This window comes from Agelaius phoeniceus, chromosome 10, assembly GCF_051311805.1.
Source record: "Agelaius phoeniceus isolate bAgePho1 chromosome 10, bAgePho1.hap1, whole genome shotgun sequence".
Classification (NCBI taxonomy): domain Eukaryota; kingdom Metazoa; phylum Chordata; class Aves; order Passeriformes; family Icteridae; genus Agelaius; species Agelaius phoeniceus.
In genome coordinates, this window is record NC_135274.1 from 13,143,561 (window position 1) to 13,163,120 (window position 19,560).

General features: G+C 42.7%; 1 protein-coding gene across 1 annotated transcript; it reads left to right on the plus strand.

Moving 5' to 3' along the window:
• The first annotated feature begins 764 nt into the window (after positions 1-764).
• On the plus strand, positions 765-19,282 carry DIPK2A (divergent protein kinase domain 2A). Its single transcript, XM_054639607.2, has 3 exons — positions 765-1,622; positions 13,150-13,453; positions 15,928-19,282. Exons 1-3 carry the CDS (start codon positions 969-971, stop codon positions 16,257-16,259), a joined length of 1,290 nt encoding a protein of 429 aa, XP_054495582.1. The 5' UTR covers positions 765-968; the 3' UTR covers positions 16,260-19,282.
• Positions 19,283-19,560: the final 278 nt, after the last annotated feature.

Here is a 19,560-nt window from a genome sequence, read left to right on the forward strand (position 1 = left end):
TTAGTTTTACAGAACGGCTCTTAGCCTGCGGCAGTGCCGGTGCCAGCACTGCCAGGGACGCTGTGGGGGCAGCCTCACAGCACGGAACGTTCCTCACACGGGGACTGCCCCTCAGCACTGCTTCTTCCCCCGGCGTGGGGACAGGCTGGACACATTTCACAGGATCAGGTGTGGCGTTCCAGCGCTACACGAGACGCACGAACTGCCCCTTGCCAGCCCTAGGGAAGAGAGACCCTGTCCGCCAAGCCAGGCGGGGACGCGCCGGGACCCCTGAGGGCGGGCGAGGGGCGGGCAGGGACACGGCGGGTGGCGGACACTGCGGGGGCAGCGCGGCCGTCCCGGGCCAGCCTCGGGCAGGGCGCTTTCCGCGGACACCGGGAAAGCGCTGCTGCCCCGGACGGGGGGCTAACACGGCGGACAGACACGGACACAGAGAGAGACAGGCACAGGCAACATGGCGGCAGCCAGCGCCAGCCCCGCGCCCCCTCCCCGGACGCTCGAGAGTCCGGCGGGGCCGGGGGCTGAGGGGCGGGAAGGGCGCCGGGCCCCGCCCCCCGCGCGCGTGGCGGCCCCGCCCCCGAGATGGGGCAGGGCCGCACGCGACCACGCCGCGTCACGCGCAGCCAACCGCTGGCGGCCGGCGGCGCTCGCGCTAGGCCCAGCCCTCGGGGGCGTGTCCAGCGGCGGGCAGGGGAGGAGCCCCCCGGGGCGGCGGGGGCTCGGCGGCGGCGGGAGCGGCGGCGGCGGAGCCCGAGCCCCTCCCCGGGGGCGGGTCCGCCCGGGCCCGCGCGCTGCAGGCGCCGCCCCCCCTCCCCTGCCCTCCCCCTCCCCGCCGGCCCCTCAGTAACTTGGCCGCCTTTTATCGGGCGGGCGGCGAGGCGGGGAGTTTATTGGAGCCGGAGCCGCGGCGCGGCCGGGGCGGGCAGCGAGCTCGGCGGAGGGCGGGGGGCCCGGCGCGGCCCGGGACGATGCTGCGGCTGGTGTCGCTGAAGTTGGGGCGGCTGTACCGCTACGTGAAGCTGGCGGTGCTGGGCAGCCTGGCGGCGGCGCTGGTGCTGAACACGCACTCGCTGCTGGCCTCGCTGCAGCGCAACGAGCTGTCGGAGCGGCGCTTCCTGCAGCTCAATAAGTGCCCGGCCTGCTGGGGCACCAGCTGGTGCCGCAAGTTCCTCAACGGGCAGCTGCGGCTGGAGAGCTGGGGCCGCCTGCGCCTGCTGGACTTCTTCAACGTGAAGAACGTGTACTTCGCGCGGTACGGGGAGCCCCGCGAGGGCTCCCGCCGCGTCGTGCTGAAGCGCCTGGGCTCGGCGCAGGAGCTCGCCGACATCGACACCAAGATCTGCCGCCGCGCCACCGGCAGGGGCCGCTGCGACCTGCTGCAGGCGCTGCCCGCCACCGAGTTCGCCAGCCTGAACGGCGACGTGCGGCTGCTCACCCCCGGCGCCGTGGAGGGCTGGTCCGACCTGGTGCACTGCCCCTCGCAGCGCCTGCTCGACCGCCTGGTGCGCCGCTACGCCGAGACCAAGGACTCGGGCAGCTTCCTGCTGCGCAACCTGAAGGACTCGGAGCGCATGCAGCTGCTCATCACCCTCGCCTTCAACCCCGAGCCGCTGGTGCTGCAGGTAAGCGCGGCCGGCAGTGCCCGTCCCGGCGGGACCCTCGCTGGAATAGCCTTTCCTGCCCTGGCCGTGTCTGCGAGCGGGGCCGAGGGCTCCCGGGCAGCTGGCCCCGAACCCCGGCGGATCGCGGGGGCCGCCTCCGGCTCTGTGCCGTGACTGATTCTCCTGCGGAGGTGCCGGCAGGGCGGGCTGAGCAGAGGGTCCCCGGTCCCTGCCTCCGGGCAGGAGGAGTTTCTTTAGCTCGCTCAGCCTGATCAGCTCTTCTCCTTCCTTTCTCCTTCAAAACCTGCGTGTTCTCCCGATTTGCTGCCCTCCTCAGGTTTTTAACTCCATCCCCATCCCGCTGTGCCGCCGGGCACCGAGCGGCAGGCGCGGTCCCCAGGAGCGAGCGGTCAGTGCCGGAGGCTGATGCTCTCTGCTGCCATGTGCCTTTGGCACAGTCCGGTGTCAGCGTGTTCCGCAATTCACACATTCCCGGGCAGCAGTGCGTGCCCGTGATTCATTTCTTAGGCTCTAGTTTGGGAGGGAGTACGTAGAGACTGTGCTGCGATGCTGTTGTGCTTTCCTTGTCAGAAACTGACTCATGTGCTATGTCATGTTCTTAGTGTGAACTAAATATAGTTAGTGCTGGTAGAAATTAGAGATAGGTATTTGTAGCCTGGAAATAGACCGACAGATAAATGGACAGTGTTCTCCTTTCAGCGATTACATGTTCTGTAGTCTTTAATTAGGGGGACAGGTTATGTGCACACACCTGGAATTTGTGCTTTAATATGTTATGGAAATTTTTAGGTGAAAAATGCTCAGGAAACTTCTATTCTATGGCACCGCTCTGTTGTTTCTGTTCTGTATCTGTTTAGATGAGGAGCTTTGCATTTTGGTTTTTAACATTATCAAGGGAACTTCCAAGTGTGCCTTTAGCATGTAGGTTTGGAATCAGAACTGTTTTGTCTAACTACTGAACTGTCCTTGCCTTTATCCAATGTATGATTAAAATAATATTTGCAAATATGTTTTGAAAACATTACCTCATGATTACTATTAACATCTGCTGTTTCTCTAGTGAGAGGCCAAGAAATGCTCAAAAAGCAGTGCTGCAGGCTTTACCCTCCAGAAAGTTTGCCTACTGACTAATTTCTAGAAAATCAATTTATGAACTTAATTACAAACATGTTTTTCAGTAGTATGCCTTCTGCCCTTCAGTCTCTCCATGTACAGCTCTTTAGTTTTGTTTTCAGAGTGTGTTTCCAGTTTGCTTCTCAGCAGACTTGAGGGTACAGTAAGTTTCCCATTTTGCTGTGAAGCTCCTCCTGAGCACAGTAAGGAAACTCCACTTAAGTAAGAAAATCAAAACTGCTTTGCTCTGCTGAGTGTATTTGGAAATTCTTTGAGAAGTGATTTGTTTTGGCTATGTTTCATACAACTTACTTTTTTGGTTTTGAACAGTGGTTCCAACATGCTGAGTGTAGACCTCGATGGCCAGAGAACAGCTGTGTTTCTTCTTAATTCTTTACAGGCAAAGGGTATGGCACACTTGTGGCATTGACTGTAATGGGCTGGATCATGGGTGGAGGGCTGTGGGTTGATTAGGAGCCTTGATTCCTCTTGGCTTCTTGATGAACTGTAGATGAATCCTGGGACTGTCAAGCAAATCTGTTGAAGAGAAAAAATCTTGGGTGGACTTGAGCACTCTGCTCAACATTTATTTTAACAAGGATGCAGCTGAGAGCAGAGCAGGTCAAATTTGTGGGAAGTGAGGCAGCCTTTAGCAGTTCAGAGAGAAGTAAAGCAAGTCTGTTGCCTTTTAACAGATCAAAAGTGTTTCATAGAGTCTTGTGAATTTTGATGTTTTGGCTTATCTTGGACAATATTTCTGGGGAGGTTCAGGCCAGCTTTGTGTGCCTAAACACTCCTAATGGTTTCTCCAGAAGAGTGTTAATTAACTTTGGTACTGGGTATTCAAGCTTTGAAGACCTTCCCTCAATTAGGAATGAAATATGTGAAGTACATGAATCTGTATGATCTCTTCCCATTCCATAGTACTCCAGGTTTAGTCTCCATCTGAGAAACATTTAAGGAATGGCTAATTCTGTGTTCTGCAGCTCTTGCAACAGCAACATGCCAGACACTCTGAGAGGTAGTTACTTTCTAGAACTGATAATTGACTACTGAGCAGCTTTGTGTTTGTACATAACATTTGTAAGACATTTTATGGTGTAGTTTCTGCAGTATTGATGAGGGCAAGTAGTGCTGGAATGAAACTTGTAGGCTTGTTTTAAAAATCAGCTGCTTCCAAGAAAAGAAACCTTCATGATGTTGTATGAAGAATCAGATTTTAATTTAAAGTAAAGCAATCAATAAATTGATGCATTTAACTCATGCTGTCTGTCACCAAGAGGGCACAAGGGAAAATACTGCTTGTTTTTGCCTCGAGCCTTTCATGGAACACTACAGTGACTGAGCACTGTCATTCATAACAGTGGAGATGATGTCCAAACTCTTGGTGTACACTCCGTGCAAGTTCTGTTTTGCTTAATTGTGTAACAGACAAATGTAAATAGGCAATTTAGTAGGAATTTAAAGCTTGGTCTTTCATTTATAGTAGGAAATTCTCAGTAGTTGTCTACAAGAGCCAACAGTTTGTGGATTGTGAGGTTTTTCATCAGAGGCTGGGATTTTAGCTTGAAGCCTGTGAGGAGTATGGATTATTCCTGAAGTGCTGTTCTCGTGAACTGCATCATCACAAGTGATTTACAGCTTCTGCTCTGGGAATCTTTCAGGTGGGGCTTTAACCCATAGCATGATATTACTGTTCAGGGATTTGTATCAAAAGTATAACACTGCGCAGTTTAATACAGATTACATGTTGTAATCCTAACTCATTATTTGTATTTTTTCATAACTTTCTTGTTAACATTCTTTGTTTGCACTAATTTATTGTGTAGGTGTAATCAGGGAAGAACTCAGCCCCTTTTGCCATTTGACTTTGTTAAGCAAATGGAATGACATCTGCAGTATTGTTCAAGTACACTTAAGATATTTTTTTGGATATTAAAATACTAATTTTTCTTCTGTAGAATCTTGCTAGACTGCTCACTAATTAAATCTTTTCACAATTTTCATCTGAATTCACATTTGAACCAAAGAACTTCTATCCTAAAGGTTTAAGTTCTGATAGGTTTGGGGTTTTTTCATCTCCCCTCCTAATTGCTGTTTTCTGCAATAAAGATGAATACTTCTTAGTTAAATAAGGTCAGATTTGTAATCAAAATGCTACATCTAAACCAGTATTTCATATAGGCATGAACAGCTTATTTGGACAAAAGCAACAACAAAACTTGCTGCTGTTTCAACTCATTAAATGATAAACAGAGTGTTTTAAATGGCAATCACCTGGAGGATAGGATCTATGCATGGCATCCAATTTCTAACTGAATATGATGATGGTGTTCATCAAACACTTGCAAAGATAGGTCAGCTACAGTTGCCTTAGGAAGAAATAGAAAAATTGAAAAAATAACTTGGATTAGAGACTGAGTGCAGTGTGACTGTTCGGAGAACCATTCTGGATGTAAGCAGATTTATCCTTGTCCTGTGACTTTCTATAAACCACCAGCTTCTAGTTTGTCTTGTAAAATAGATGTAGTGGAGAAAGGTTTTGAAATATTTTCAACATTTTAAATAGTGGATGTTATTCAACTTTATCAAGTAACTTGGTTAATTTTTATCTTCAGTCGCAAGTTGGAACATAAACTTACTGTTAATAGACCTGAAAGGTGTGATAGTTCATTTTTCATAGAGCTTTTGCAGTGATGCCTGTGGGCCTCCAGATTTCCCCCTTGGAGGTGCTGTGGCAGTGTCCTGGCAGTTTGGATGGCAGTTGCTGAGCTGCTGCTGTGGAGCCACAGTGGCTGTGCCGTGAGCCCTGGTGTGCAGCCACGCTGTGTCTGACACCTTCTGCAGTGGCCAAGTGTTGTGTTCTCTGCTTAAACAAGAAAAAACAACAGTGCCCCAAATCCTTGTTCCTGGAGTTGGGGGAAGTGCAGTGGGACTTGACTGCTAAAAGAGGAAGTTGTTTCTTGATAAGAAAGTTGTTTTTCAGTAAGGTGGTTGTATTTTCCTAATGCTTACCTGAAAAGACAGTTTACATCTGTACTGGCAAAACTGAAATACAGGATTTATAAGTTGTTCTGGCAAAAGTGCATCTAGAGCTGGTCTTGCAACCCTTTGTGTTGGCTTTGCTGTTGGTTTTCATTATTGCCAGGTGCCATATGGACATGTCAGTTGCCTTTACTTTGTTTTCGGTGCTGTGGTTTAACCCCAGCTGGGAACGCAGCCCCACGCAGCTCCCTCCCCTCACACTGGGACGGGGGAGAGTAGAAGTGAGAACTTGTGGGGTGAGACCAGGAGAGGAAAGGCAAACAAGGGATTCATTCAGCAATCCCATGGGCAGGCAGGTGCTCAGCCATTGCAGGGCTCATCACATAGGATGGTGACTTGGGAAGACAGTGCTGTCACCATGGATGCGTGTCCCCCTCCTTCCCCAGCCTCACGGGCTGGTCACGATGCCCTGTGGAGTGGAATGGAATGTCCCTGGGGTCAGCTGTCCTGGCTGTGTCCCCTCCCAGGGTTTTGTGCTCTCCCATTCCCCTGGCTGCTGGGGTGTGGAGCAGGAAAGGCCTTGGCTCTGTGGAATCACTGCTCAGCAAGAACTGAAACATCCCTCAGTTACCAATGCATTTCCAGCACAAATCCAAAACACAGACCCACACCAGCTACTGTGGAAAAAATGAGATAGGCACACAAAGTAAACTTGGAATTTGCACATATATTGTGCAATTAAAATAAAATGCTTGCACATAATCAAGTTTTTTTCAAACTGTAGAAGGTATCTATCAATTAAATCCAGAGTGCATTAATGCGACTTTGTCTTGAGCTTTAGCTTTTAACAACCTCTTTAAATGAACATTCTTCAAAGAATGATGGTGAACATTTGTGTCTTGTATGTAAATTACAAGTCTCAAGGACTTTTACTTCTCTAAGAGAAATGCCAATCTCTCTGTGCCAAATAGTGGTATTTCTGCATTTTTAATAGACTGTGTAAATCATTGCCCCTCCCTCAGATATGGTTTTAGCTTTCTAAATGCTTAAACTTAATGACTTTATTTTTCTCACAACTTCTGATCATTCTTAATCCTTGTGGGGAAAAAGCAAAACAAAACAAACCCAACAGCTGTATCTCTATTCCTGATATAATTACCCTGCATGAACAGTCTGTTGCCACATAACCTAAAATTCTTCTGGTTTCTCTACATGTCATTGTTGGGCTTTCTGTTTGGTTTTGTTACGGGAAGAGCAATAGTTGACATCTGGTAAACATATATTAAAACTTTATCTGATCACTTTGAGTGAATTCTATGCAAGAAATTGTTTCAAAGTAGCAATTTGGCCAAATGTTCCACAGAACCTTTTTGCTGATCCATACATAAGTAAATGGGCAAATTCCTCTTTTCTATTTTTTTCCATACACACTCTTCTAATCATAAGTTATTTTCTGTAGTTCTATTCTAAATATATTGGTAGAATGTAGAATGGCAGGTCAATTTAAATACTTGGTACCCTTTAAAATGTCTTCATTACTGAATTTGGTGTTTCTGTTCCATAATTCTGATGCCATAAACCAAGCAGTGGATTTAAGGTGGTATCTGCACTACCTGACATGTCCTTGGCTGGACTTGTGTTATTGAAGTCCTGGCTCATAGAGATACTGGGATTTTAATAGACTGAATTTCCATTGTGAACCTTTCTAAAAGGAACGAAAAATTGGTTCTTTGTTGAATTAAAATTGAGTGGCCTCATGTTACAAGAATATTCCTCTAATGTGGTTCTATTGAAAACTGAAGAATCATTTTTTTTGCAGTGACATATGACTGTACGTATTAGACCAGAACTGGCTTGTAATTGTCATGTTAACTGTCATATTTAATTATGTTCCCTAAGTTATCAAAACTATTTTCATCCTTCTTTCATACTGAAAGTTCCCTAGAGTAGAAAACATGTAGGTGAATTATAAGGGATATTTTAAAATAGTCTAGAAATTCTTGAAGTTATTGTGGGGTGTATATTATGATGAATGGCTGTCTGAATTTAAAGGCTGCTGGGAAGTTACTATACAGACTTAAATAGAAATTCTCTTGAGAAATTCTCATTCTTGCAGTTTTCAATAGCAGAAAAAAGTTTGTTACCCCACATTAGAAACCTTGCAATACCAGCGTTGTTCCGGTATGTCAGATGTATAGGGGGAGTTGTGTTTTACTTCTCTGAATTAAATAATTGAAGCTTTGTTTTAGACTCCAGTTTTGCAAAGTAACTTTAAAAATAAGGTCATCTCTGCTAGGACTCCTTTATAGTGACATATTCCAGGCTCATTACTGCTGAGAAGTAAATACACAGTGATCATTTGCATGTGTTGCAAATTTAATCTGAAAAAAACTTCTATGAACTACAAACCAATTTGAACGGGTGACAACCAATAACGATATTAAATTTGCTTTATTGTGGCTCTTGAGTTTAATCATTGTTCATTAATTTATTTGGAAAAGAGGCATGTCTCTGCTGATGTTGTGAAATACAACTTTTACAGCTGAAGTGTTCATCTTAAGAACTGAGTATTTGGAATTTTGTGTGTCAAGCCTGGTGTGAACCTCTTGTTGGCATGAATTGTATGTAGTAACTGGCTGAAATGGAGTCAAATAAATTAAAAACCCCTGGTTTCAGTGGGAACACCAGTATCTGGAGCACTCAATGAAATCCACTGTTCACGCTGTGTGTGTAGGCTATATGTGTATAACTCCTGTGGAAGTTCTAGGGAAATACCCAATGCTGTGGCATGTAGCTGGAATTACATAAACCACTGTACTCACTAGCATTCAGAAAACCATTTGAATACATATCTTCCAGAGTGCAGATCAGTCCCTGACAAAAGGAGGCATCTGTGCTTTGTAACTCCTTTGATCCAAAAAACATCATGGTAAATCTGCTCTCCAGCTCTTCATGGTTCCAGAGCTTTGCTCATTTGCCTTGGTGATTAATGCAAGAGCTACTTGTGTTTACACTGTGGAATCAGCAGTACTCTGAGACAGAATCATTTTCCTTTTGAGGAAGAGCATGTTATGTGAATTCTGCTTGCCCTGCCTGCTGGTGCCTGCAGTTCAGCAGGATGATGCAGTGAGGGTATCAGGGTGGGGTCATTTTGCCATGAAGTTCCTCAGGGTCCCTTGGAGATGAGTCCCCACTCTGTCTGTGTGTTTTTTTTTAAATTTCTTCACTTAAAAGATGCAGCTCTTTGTTTGGGCAGGTTTTTTGTCCGAGGTGTTTTTTCTGAGCTGGAACTCACTTTATGCAAACACAGGAGGTGACAAATAGAGCATCTTCTGGAATAGTTTTGAAAATGAAAAGCATGTTTTTTAACAACAGAAATGCCAGTTGTTACTTAAATTGGTTTGGCTTTTTGGTCTTGATTATGAGGATGAATTATATGCTTCATTATGATAAACTAATACTCTTTTAAGTGTTTAATTCAAGGGGGATTTGTGTTACTGCAGAATACAATAGGCTTTATCAGCTGCAAGCTGGTGAGTCTTCACTGCCTGATCTAATTCACAGCTCTGAACAAAAAGCACTGGCACATTTGTGTATAATCTCAGGTTTAGACAGATGGAAGTGAGGAAGACAAATGCACTGATGGTGTGTTTTTTGCTTCAGTGAAGTGATAAATTCGCTCTGTTAATTCTTAATATTTATTCTGAGACTACAGTGTATTTTTTAAAGGTATAAATGCAGAATTATTCTTTCAGGACCAGCATGTCCATTGTCCCTTTGACAGGATTTGTTTAGGTTTCTGAGCCTTGCTTAGAGAGATATCTTGGAGCTACACTAATTAGAGCAAGCAAAATATGTTTTGGGGCTGTGTCACTGGGAATGGAGGTAGCAGAAGTTTTTAGCATCTTCACTGTTTTCCATCTTTCTGTTAGAAGATGTACATAGATAACAATGTTAATGAGAGGAATCTTTCTAAGCTACCTGTTTCTAGATTTTCATTACCTTATTTTAAAACAGATGAAGTTTAATTGTCTATGGTTTCTCTGGCTTTTGTGATTATGTTCACAGATAAAATGTGAGGGGGTGCATCAGAGTCAGATTCTTTTGTCAAACAGCTGTTTCTGGTTTTGAACAAGAGCTTAGTTTTTAATTTGATTGTCAAATGCAGGTTTTAAAGTCTGAAAATAGCATATTCAAGTACAAAATGATCTAATTAAATATGCGGACTACTAAAATAAAGCATAAAGTTATGTATTATTCCCCAGAAATCAGATTTTTGACAGTGATGTAAGAAGCTTTTTGTTTCTAAATGAAACTTGTTCATGGAATACATGTTCATTAATCATATAAATTTGTTTTCAAAATTTTAATGCATGAACCAAAAAATCCTTGTCAAGTTAGCTGCAGTTTCCTCTTAGAAAACAGCTTTCAAAATAGAATAGTACAGAAAAGTTACAAACTGCTGCTTGCAAAGACAAGAGATCTGCACTTCAATTAATATTCTTGTCAAATTCACCAAGTGAATATAAAAACTACTGAATGAGGCACTTGTACATATTTTTATCCCCTTCTTCCGCTACTGACTTGGGTAATGAAGTGTAGCTGTGGCTGTTACATGCCAGTTGGAAGGGAGCCAAAGCAGAGATGTTGTTTGTACATGTGCAGACCTTGGCAGGATTCCCCGCACTCCTGTTGTCAAAAGATGTTTTTATTGCCACAGCGTTATAACTATATCTGCTACAGCATGGCATGCAGATATTCTGCTGGTAACATGAAGGTGAGCACTTGTGAGTAAACCAGAGTGCCCCTCGAATTTCTTGTCTGCAATGAAATTCAGTGTACACAGTGCAGGAAGCATAATGGATGTGTTTGGAAGATCAGTGACTAGCGCTGCACTTTGAAAATCAGTTTAATCCATTACATAAATCCCTGCTGCTGCTGCTGGAAAGGAAACGTCCTCTTAGCTCCTTCCCTCTTCTGCACCCAGCTGGGGAGGCCTTCTCTTTCCCTCCCAGCAGTGCATGCTAGCACGAGGTGGGGATGTGGTATGGATCAGGCTCTGATCCAGGGGAGCACCAGCCCAGCAATACGAGCCTTGCTTTGCTAATCAGGGGGTGGAAATGAGTGTGCTTGGTGGGCTGGGAGGGAAGGACACCTGTGCTTCCAGTGGTAGCACCTTCCCTGCCAGGTTCTACTGCTTGTGGTCGCATTTGTTTTTCAAAAGGGAGGCAAGGTCATAAGCAGGGCAAGACTGGAACATGGAAAAGGACAACTGTGGAAAAGAAAAGGAGTGGGGTGGTCCAAAGTAATATTTAAATAAAAATATTTAAGCATCATTGAACCAAGTGCTGATAAAATACAGCAATATGAAAGTGTCATACACAGTTGTTGAAATTAGTTAAGCTTGTGTTTATCAGGAAATGTAATCAGGTAACTTTTCCCCAATTTAAAGAGAAGTTTGTATGATGTAGGTTAAACAAATAATTTCATTTGATGGACAACAGCTGTTAGCTTCTTGTTTTGTTTTGGTCCAGGACTGAATACAGTCACGATAACTGCACATGAAATCCCTCTTTGGTGACATTTACTGATGCCACAGCCATGTTTCTGTTAGATAGTCTGTTCAGAATAGGTAAGGAACACTGAATTACCACACACTTCAGTTGTTCGAAGGTTATTTTGTTAACCACAAAACAAGTGAAAAAACAATCCTAAAACTCTCTTAACTGTGGAATGTGACACTTGACTGAGCTGAACTGGTGGCTATTTGGCTGTATTTCTACCTTCATTAATTGCCCTGAATCCTGCAGGCAAATAAGCCTGGAGGCTGGATAATGTCCCCCCTATTGCATGGTAGATTTAGTTACTGAGAGAGATTTAGTTCTGCTGAGTTACATGGTTTCACAGCTTGAAAATACCATACTGCTCTCAAACCTGTCAAATTAGTTCCTATTATCCTCAGGATTTATCACAACCTGTTTTGCTTATGTGAGTAGAACATGTGATAAAAATAGAGTTGAAGTTCAGACATGCAGACATGTCAAAAACTTCGAACCTCTTCTGTTATCAATATGGCTCTGGATGTCCTTTTACCCAGCCAAGAAAGGTGGTTCTCTGTAGTGGTAAACATGGTTACCTACCCAGAAATTGTCTTCTAAGGTTTGCCACCTTAGAGAGCAGCTTGATGGCTTTTGCCATAGAAATAGCAAACATTGTCAATTATGTATATTAGTTACAATTTTAGTTTCTTCAGGTGTACTACATAGACAAAGTTGGTTATGTTAGGCACCTCTTCTCTGCATGGTCTGGTCTTGTAGTTCAGACCTGTTCTACAGAGTGTGTTTCCTTCCAGTCTCTTTCCCCAGGTGATAGTAAATGTTTTCTGCCATTGTAGATTCCAGAAGGTCCAAGGCTTTCATTTCATCCGTACTGGTGGTAAAAACCCCCAGCTGTGGTAAAACCTTTGCTACATCATTACTGCAGGATGGATCCTGGGTGGTGTCTGGTGATACCATAGAAAGGCAGAACATGAGAAAGGAGCATGGGCACCTGGTGGTATCTCCTAACAGTTAGAAGCAGTGTACATCATATTCTTAGAATGCTAACTTCTCAAATTTGGTGTTTCTTAAATCAGTGCTTTTGTGGTTCCTTCCTATCCAGCATTCCTCTGGAGTTTGGAGGGTACCTTTTAAGTGCCTGTCTGTTCACATTGAAGTCCTAGAGCACATTCAGCACAACTGAATTAGGAAAACTGTGCTAGTGTGTTGTGGCTTTTTTTGTAATTTCTTGTAGTGTGTCGTTTCTATTCAGTCTCTTATGTTTACTTCCAAGAAAGGTACTGTTGGAGACAGATTTTACTGTTGATAAAAATGTTATGTGGCTGTGTGTAATAAACACACAGTATATATGTAGCAATTAATCAAGAGATAGACTGTTAAGGTATACTAGAAAATTAAGAAACCTCAAAGGAATCCCATCAACTGGCAAAATGGAAGGGGTGGTGGTGGAGAGAAGGAGGTGCCACTTTGTAGAGTTTTTTTCCTTTAGGTTGTTCAAAGAACTGGTTTTAATTAAAAGATCAAATGCAAAAATGTTGTGGTGGGAAATATACTTGCATTATTACAACAAATGTGTAATAAAACACCAAGAGAAAAAGATGGTGAAATTGTGTGTGTGTATAGGTGGAAAGCTAGATATGGGCTATGTATTGTTTCAGGCCATCCAACCTTTTCCCTGCATTGGTCCAGCAAGGCCTCTTGGTCACAGAAACACATTTTGTATTGTTTTTCCTTTCCCTTCAAAACTTAGAAACATATGGATTATTGTGTTGATGGTTATTTACAGCTTTCTCTTCTAGGTTTTATTGAAAAGCCTTTTAAACCTAAGCTGGTTTGTATTAACTGAAAATTTATTTTTTTTTTATACACAGAGCTTTCCATCTGATGAGGGTTGGCCATTTGCAAAATACTTGGGAGCATGTGGAAGGATGGTGGCTGTCAACTACGTGGGAGAGGAGCTGTGGAGTTACTTCAATGCACCGTGGGAGAAACGAGTGGATCTGGCCTGGCAATTAATGGAAATAGCTGAGCAGCTGACAAATAATGACTTTGAATTTGCACTCTACCTCCTTGATGTCAGCTTTGACAACTTTGCAGTGGGACCAAGAGATGGGAAGGTTATCATTGTAGATGCAGAAAACGTTCTGGTGGCAGACAAAAGGTTGATCAGACAGAGTAAGTGTCTTCTTTCACTCCCCTCACCCCGTGTGTTTCACTTCTTTCTCTGCAATATTTAAAGTATGAGTGGTTGCTAAATACATATTTTGTTTGCTTTACAACTAGACTGCTAATTAAAAAATGAATTCGCTTTCTTCTGCAATTAGACTAATTAGCTTGACCAATTTGTCAATTTCATGAGCTGTTGGGCATACCTGGATGCTTTTAACTACTGTAAATGTGCATAAAGCAAGAGGTGGGGGTGGGAAAAGAGGGTGTTGGTGCTGAGTGTGTGTGGACAGGTGGATAGACAGATAAGCAGCCTGGCTGTCTTGTCCACCTCAGCTAAGAGAGAGGTTTTTTTGTCTTTTCCAAGCACCTATATCACAGTGGAAGTCTTGGAACTGTACTTTCTGTGAATGACAAACAGCATTAGTGCCTGTTTTGCCTCAGTCCCATAGCCTGACTTTGCTTCTGTTGGTTTTCTGTAATAAGGGAACTGAAGGAATGGGTAATTCAAGTGCTGTTTCCAAATTCATTTTCTTTCTGTCACCTGTAAAAGCTCAAAGCAGTGGCAGCAGGAGAGGTGTTTGACAAAGTGGCATCACGTAGGTTTATATTCTTCTTGAGCTTATAAGGAAAACTTACAGACCTAAGGGCTGGAGACATTGAACATGGAACTCTGGATTCTGCAGAAATTGATGGCAACAGGCCAAGTGATTCCAGTTTGCTTTGGGTGAATGGATTATTTGAGCTTTGCAAATAGGCTTCATATGTTGTGCAGTGGAATTAAATTTTAGACTGGGTTTTTCTATCCACACACTTTTCTGCAAGGAAGTGTGTTTTGGGGTTATTTGGTTGGGTTTTTTTATTAGATTTATTATATATTCTCAAGCAGCTTAGATTAAAACTGTATGAACCTACCAAGGAAATTTAATATATTGAATATCCAGTACATTTACTGTAGAACCCTTTCCTTTCCTTCTTTTCCTTTCTCTTCCATTAATTTCCTTCCCTCTTAAAATAATATTACTGAAGGCTTTCATGTCTGAATTGCTCAGGCAGAAGGATGTCCAGATGAGCTCTGAAAATGTTGTTATGTATGTGAAATAGGAGCAAGTAGCTCCTTGCAGAACCTGATTGCTGCAAGTGTCACATCTGCTGTCCCAACCAGGCTTTTGGTGTGATTTATGATCTAACAATCAAGAAGACAGACAACAAAAGAGGACATGAGAAAATTCTTAGTCTTTATAGAAACTTGTTGTGGTTGACATTTACTACTGTTTTCATGCATCTTTGGGAAGGTTCCATGAGCCCCTCTCTGTCCAGAGTGATCACTGTGCCTGTTGAGGTATTTCCGTGTGTACCTTCTGTCCAGTTGCACTGCACAGTATCACCTGTTTGTACTCTCTTTGGGATGTCAGATTTCAGTTTGCTGAAGGAAGCCCTTTTTTACTGGCTTTTTTTTCCACATTGACTTTGCTGTTAATTCTGCAGATCTTACATCATGTTTTTATAGTTTTAGCTGTCATCCTTCAGTACTCTTTCTTTTCCTAAACTGTCTCTCAGTGTGCTGTGAATGAGAAGACCAATAGTCAGCTCACAGACTGCCAGGCACAGATGAGTTTTCCTTTGTATCTCACACTGCTAAGAGACATCTGCAGAACTCTGGGACTCCATGATAAGGACCTCTTCTCACAGCTGGCAGTAGTCTGGAAACTTAAGATGAAAGTTGTCTCACAAAAAATAATAAGAGCTCAGGAGAGCTCACACTTAGTAACCTTTTCAGTATTATTACTGCATGAGGTATTTTACATAAATCAGGTTTTAAGTTAAAGCTGTGAGAAGGAGAAGGGTTTGTGCATAAATGCCGTTTGCCTTGTTGAATTTTACTTTTTTCAAAGATTCTAAGTAATGTATCTGCTTTTTTTATATTCTTTCTGGTTACTGCTGTGTTGAAAGTAAGATGGAAGATAAAGTTTCAAAAGTTTATAGCAATTACTTTGCAATGTTTTTTTAGTCTTTGGTAGACCACTTGCTAGCAGTAGTTTCCAGGGCAACTGGAGAACCCAAATCTATGTTGCTAAAATAAATCATGCTGCTTGTTTGTTTTTCTCTGAGCTTTGGCTCTGGATTGTTCTCTTGTACTTGCTCATGCTACATTTTTTCCTCTGGGTATGTGTGAATGTAGATTTCATGTGTTTACTGTGCTGCTTTTTTTCCTGCCTTCTCTTTGCTATCTATTTTTCCCTCTTTCTTTCCTTCCCTTTTTTTTTTTTTTGTTTTGCTGGGACCATTTCAGCAGAAGGATGTATCAAACTGTCAGATACAGTCTTAGGCTCCAACATTTCTAAGTTTATGTAAACAAAACCGGTTTTAGTTTAAATATTACCAGTTTGCTGTGCACTGAGCCTTCTGATTGTATTCAGACCCACACACATGCTCTTTGCTCCCCTCCCTCACTTGTTTCACTGTCCCCTTGCATTCCCCAGATAAACCTGAGAACTGGGACGTGTGGTACGAGAGCAAGTTTGACGACTGTGACAAAGAAGCCTGTCTGTCCTTCTCTAAGGAGATCCTTTGTGCTCGAGTCACCGTGGACCACAACTACTACGCCGTGTGTCAGAACCTTTTGTCCAGACACGCCACGTGGCGGGGCACCTCGGGGGGGCTGCTGCACCACCCCCCGGCTGAGATTGCCAAAGAGGGGCGCCTGGAGGCCCTGCTGGATGAGTGTGCCAACCCAAAGAAGAGATACGGCCGATTCCAGGCCGCCAAGGAGCTGCGGGAGTACCTGGCACAGCTCAGTAACAACGTCAGGTAGTCCTCACTGAAGGTCTTTGGCAATGCTGGCTAAAACACTATTGCAAAGAGACGGAGAAAACAGAAGTTTTGGACTCCTCTGTTAAAAAGAGAGAATAAAAAACCCCTAGTTTATCAGTTTTCTAAATACTGTAAAAATAGAATTTTACGGTGTTATAATGTTCCTTTGCAAACAGACAAGGTACTTACTGAATTAAAACTTGAGCTACTATTGACTGTCCTCCCTAACTGCTAAAAAGGGAGTCGGTCACAAAAGACTGTGATAGCTTCATTGACAGCTTGTGTGTCAAAGGGTACTTTACCTAAAACTGCATTAGTGTCACAGTTTTGTGAAACTGATGTTCTTACTTGGAAAGTCAAGTTAGACTGGTGGCCTGTTTTAAAGGCCTTTTTCCTGACATCATTGTCTCATTTTTGTGTTTATTTAAACACCTTGAAGTGGCATTTTCATCCAGGTAAACCTAGCTGTCTGCATTGTTTCAAACTGAACAGGCTTTCATGTTAATGCTGTGCAGAACATTCCTACTGTGAGTGCAGAATTCCTGAGTTTACTGTCTGATTTTAGGGGGTTTTACACTGTATTTTACTATGCTTAGACATTATGGTTTGTTTTTTTTAGATCATCCTGAGCTCAAATCTCACTTGAACTAACATTCATTTAATGTCTTCTGTGGTTCTGCCATTGGAAATATCACTTAATGTAACTATTGTACAAAACTTACCCTTCATGCCAGTATGTACACATGGCTGTTTAACAGGAAATCATGGTATGAGCAAACTCTTAATTTTAACAGAGATAATTTGAAAATTGAAAAGACACTACAATAAAAAGATCTGTGTTAATTTAAATTGGGGATAGAAGATTGACTAAAAATAAAAAATTGCTAATCTGGTGTAGTTTAAATATAAGCCAAAGAAAATGGTTTTGTTTACTAGTTTTTTAACATACAGTAAACAAAGAATGCTATACTGTAGTGAAACTAATAATTTTCAAAATTCAGATTTTGATGGTCCTTGGTTACTTTCTGAAGAACTTCTGAAACTGTGTACTTAGGCTAGAGAAAACCCTAATTTGAATAATGTCAAGCAAGTCAGCAGTTTGTTTTACATCCTTCCTAAGTGTATTGAATGGAATTTTCTGAATATTCATCTTTTGGTTTACCAGTAAGCTGTACTCACTCTAGGTACCTTTTCTTGAACTAAGTTTGACTATTCCCAGTACATTGAAATTGACTTGTTGAGGTTTGTGTAAATATGGAGTTGTTCTCATAAATCACAGTTTTTATAAAAGCCTCAGTTACTGCTACAAAAACTCACTTGAAAGCTTGCTCCTCAGGTTTTGGTTTTCCCTTTTTTTTTTTTTTTTTACAACTACTAAGGAAATGTGTGCTTATTACTTCTGGTAACAGTAATGAAGGAGACTAATATTTCTTAAATGCCTGTATAAAACACTATTTTGTACAAGCTAAACTTAATTCTGAGCAAGGTAACGTGTGCTACTTCCAAGAGCAGAGCTGCTCTGCCTCCTGTACTGCATGGAGCCTGATGGAAATCGTTCTGCAGGTGAGGAAAATGGCAAACTCACTGACTTGCCCTCCTTTCTCAAAGCTCAGAGTGGAGCCACACAGAGATGCAGAGTGCTCTTGGATTTCTTAGGTCACTGTATTTTGAGGACATTTTTAATGGTGAACATGGTGGTGGTGCTGGGTTGCTGGTTGGACTTGATGATCTTAAAGGTCTTTTCCAACTTTAAAGATTCTATGATTAAGGATATTTTGGAATTGGAAATTCTCACTCTTACGTCATTGTTGCCTCTGTAGTCTTAATTTGTTCCCCGTCCCTTGTCTTGTTTTGTGAAGTTAGAATGCCCAGTGCAGCTTTTAATTTTAATTTCTCCCCTCATTTGAACAGTTTTATGTGCTTCTTCTGGCACAAGCTGTTGGAGAACAGTCATGTTACTCTTCTTCATAAAATCCACTTATTTGAAGAAAATGGATGAACCCTCAGACTAGGTACTACTGATGCCTTAAGTTTTAGCTTTCATATTTTCCAGATTCTGTACTGCATTAGTATGTAACTCTGAACTTCATATAAAAAGTTAGCAAGTTCTCTTCACAGTTTATTTAGACAAAACAATCCTTTTCCAGCCTGAGAACCAAGGACACCTTTGCAGCTTCAGGCCCAAAAAGTGCAAACAACAGGGAGTTGAGGAGAGCAATCTGGGAGGATGGGACTGCATAACCTAAAGCTGTAATTGGACAAATAACCCCAATATGGAAATGGACCAAAACTTACAAAAGTGTGAAAACTCTTGGCCTGCTGTCCATGTTGGGTGGAGCCACTTGTACTGCCCAGGGTGTATCCTTTGAAGGCCTTTTAATAAATCCCTGCTTTATTCCTTTAACACTGTCTAGCCTCTGTTCTAGGTAGCCTCGAAGGCATCACTACCACCCTACCTTAAAGCCTTGACTTACCACTACATTTGATTTTTAAACATCTACCACATTTTCCAAAGAGAGAGTGGACTGTGATTGTTAAAGTTGTGAAAGAAACAAACACTGCCAGTTTTGGGTACTACTTGAGTCAGTTCTGTGACTGTCAGAATGTCCTCTTAGATTTTGTTTGGGGTTTAGTCCCTCTAGAAACAAGTTACTAAAGCCACTTGTAAAAGGAACTTGGAAGTGAAAGGAAAATAAACCCCAAAACCCCCCACTAGAGCAAAAACACTACAGGGAAAACATTGTGGAGAGCAATAAATCTTGTTCCATTTGCACCTGTCAGATATTTATTGTACAATAACAATTTATATTTTTAGTCATTGCCCATTATTATTGATGAACATGGTGAAATATTTTTGAATGAGATGTTTGGGGTTTGTATGTGCATTAAAATTGTCCTTTTGTACTGTAAGTTACTGTTTGTTTGGAATACTTTATCAAAACTGTCTCCCTGTGCCTTTATATTACGAGAAAGTTGTTTCTGCAACTTCTAATGATATTAATAAAGAATACTTTAAGAACCTCATCTCAGCTATTCATTTTCACTGTTCAAAAGGTGAAAACACTGTGGAAGTGTTACACACATACTGGCACATGCTTGCTATGATGTGTGCCTGCCCCAGGGCCACATGTGTTATCAGAAATGGTTCTTTTCAGAATTTCATAGGAATTCTTTGCTTGTGGACACAGCTGTGTGAGTTTATGAAGGCTTGTGATGTTATGTCTGCATTCCCCAGGTGCTTGACCAGCAAGTGCAGTGGGAAGGAGCCAGAAGCTGAGGCGGTCTGTGTGCCTCTGTCCCCT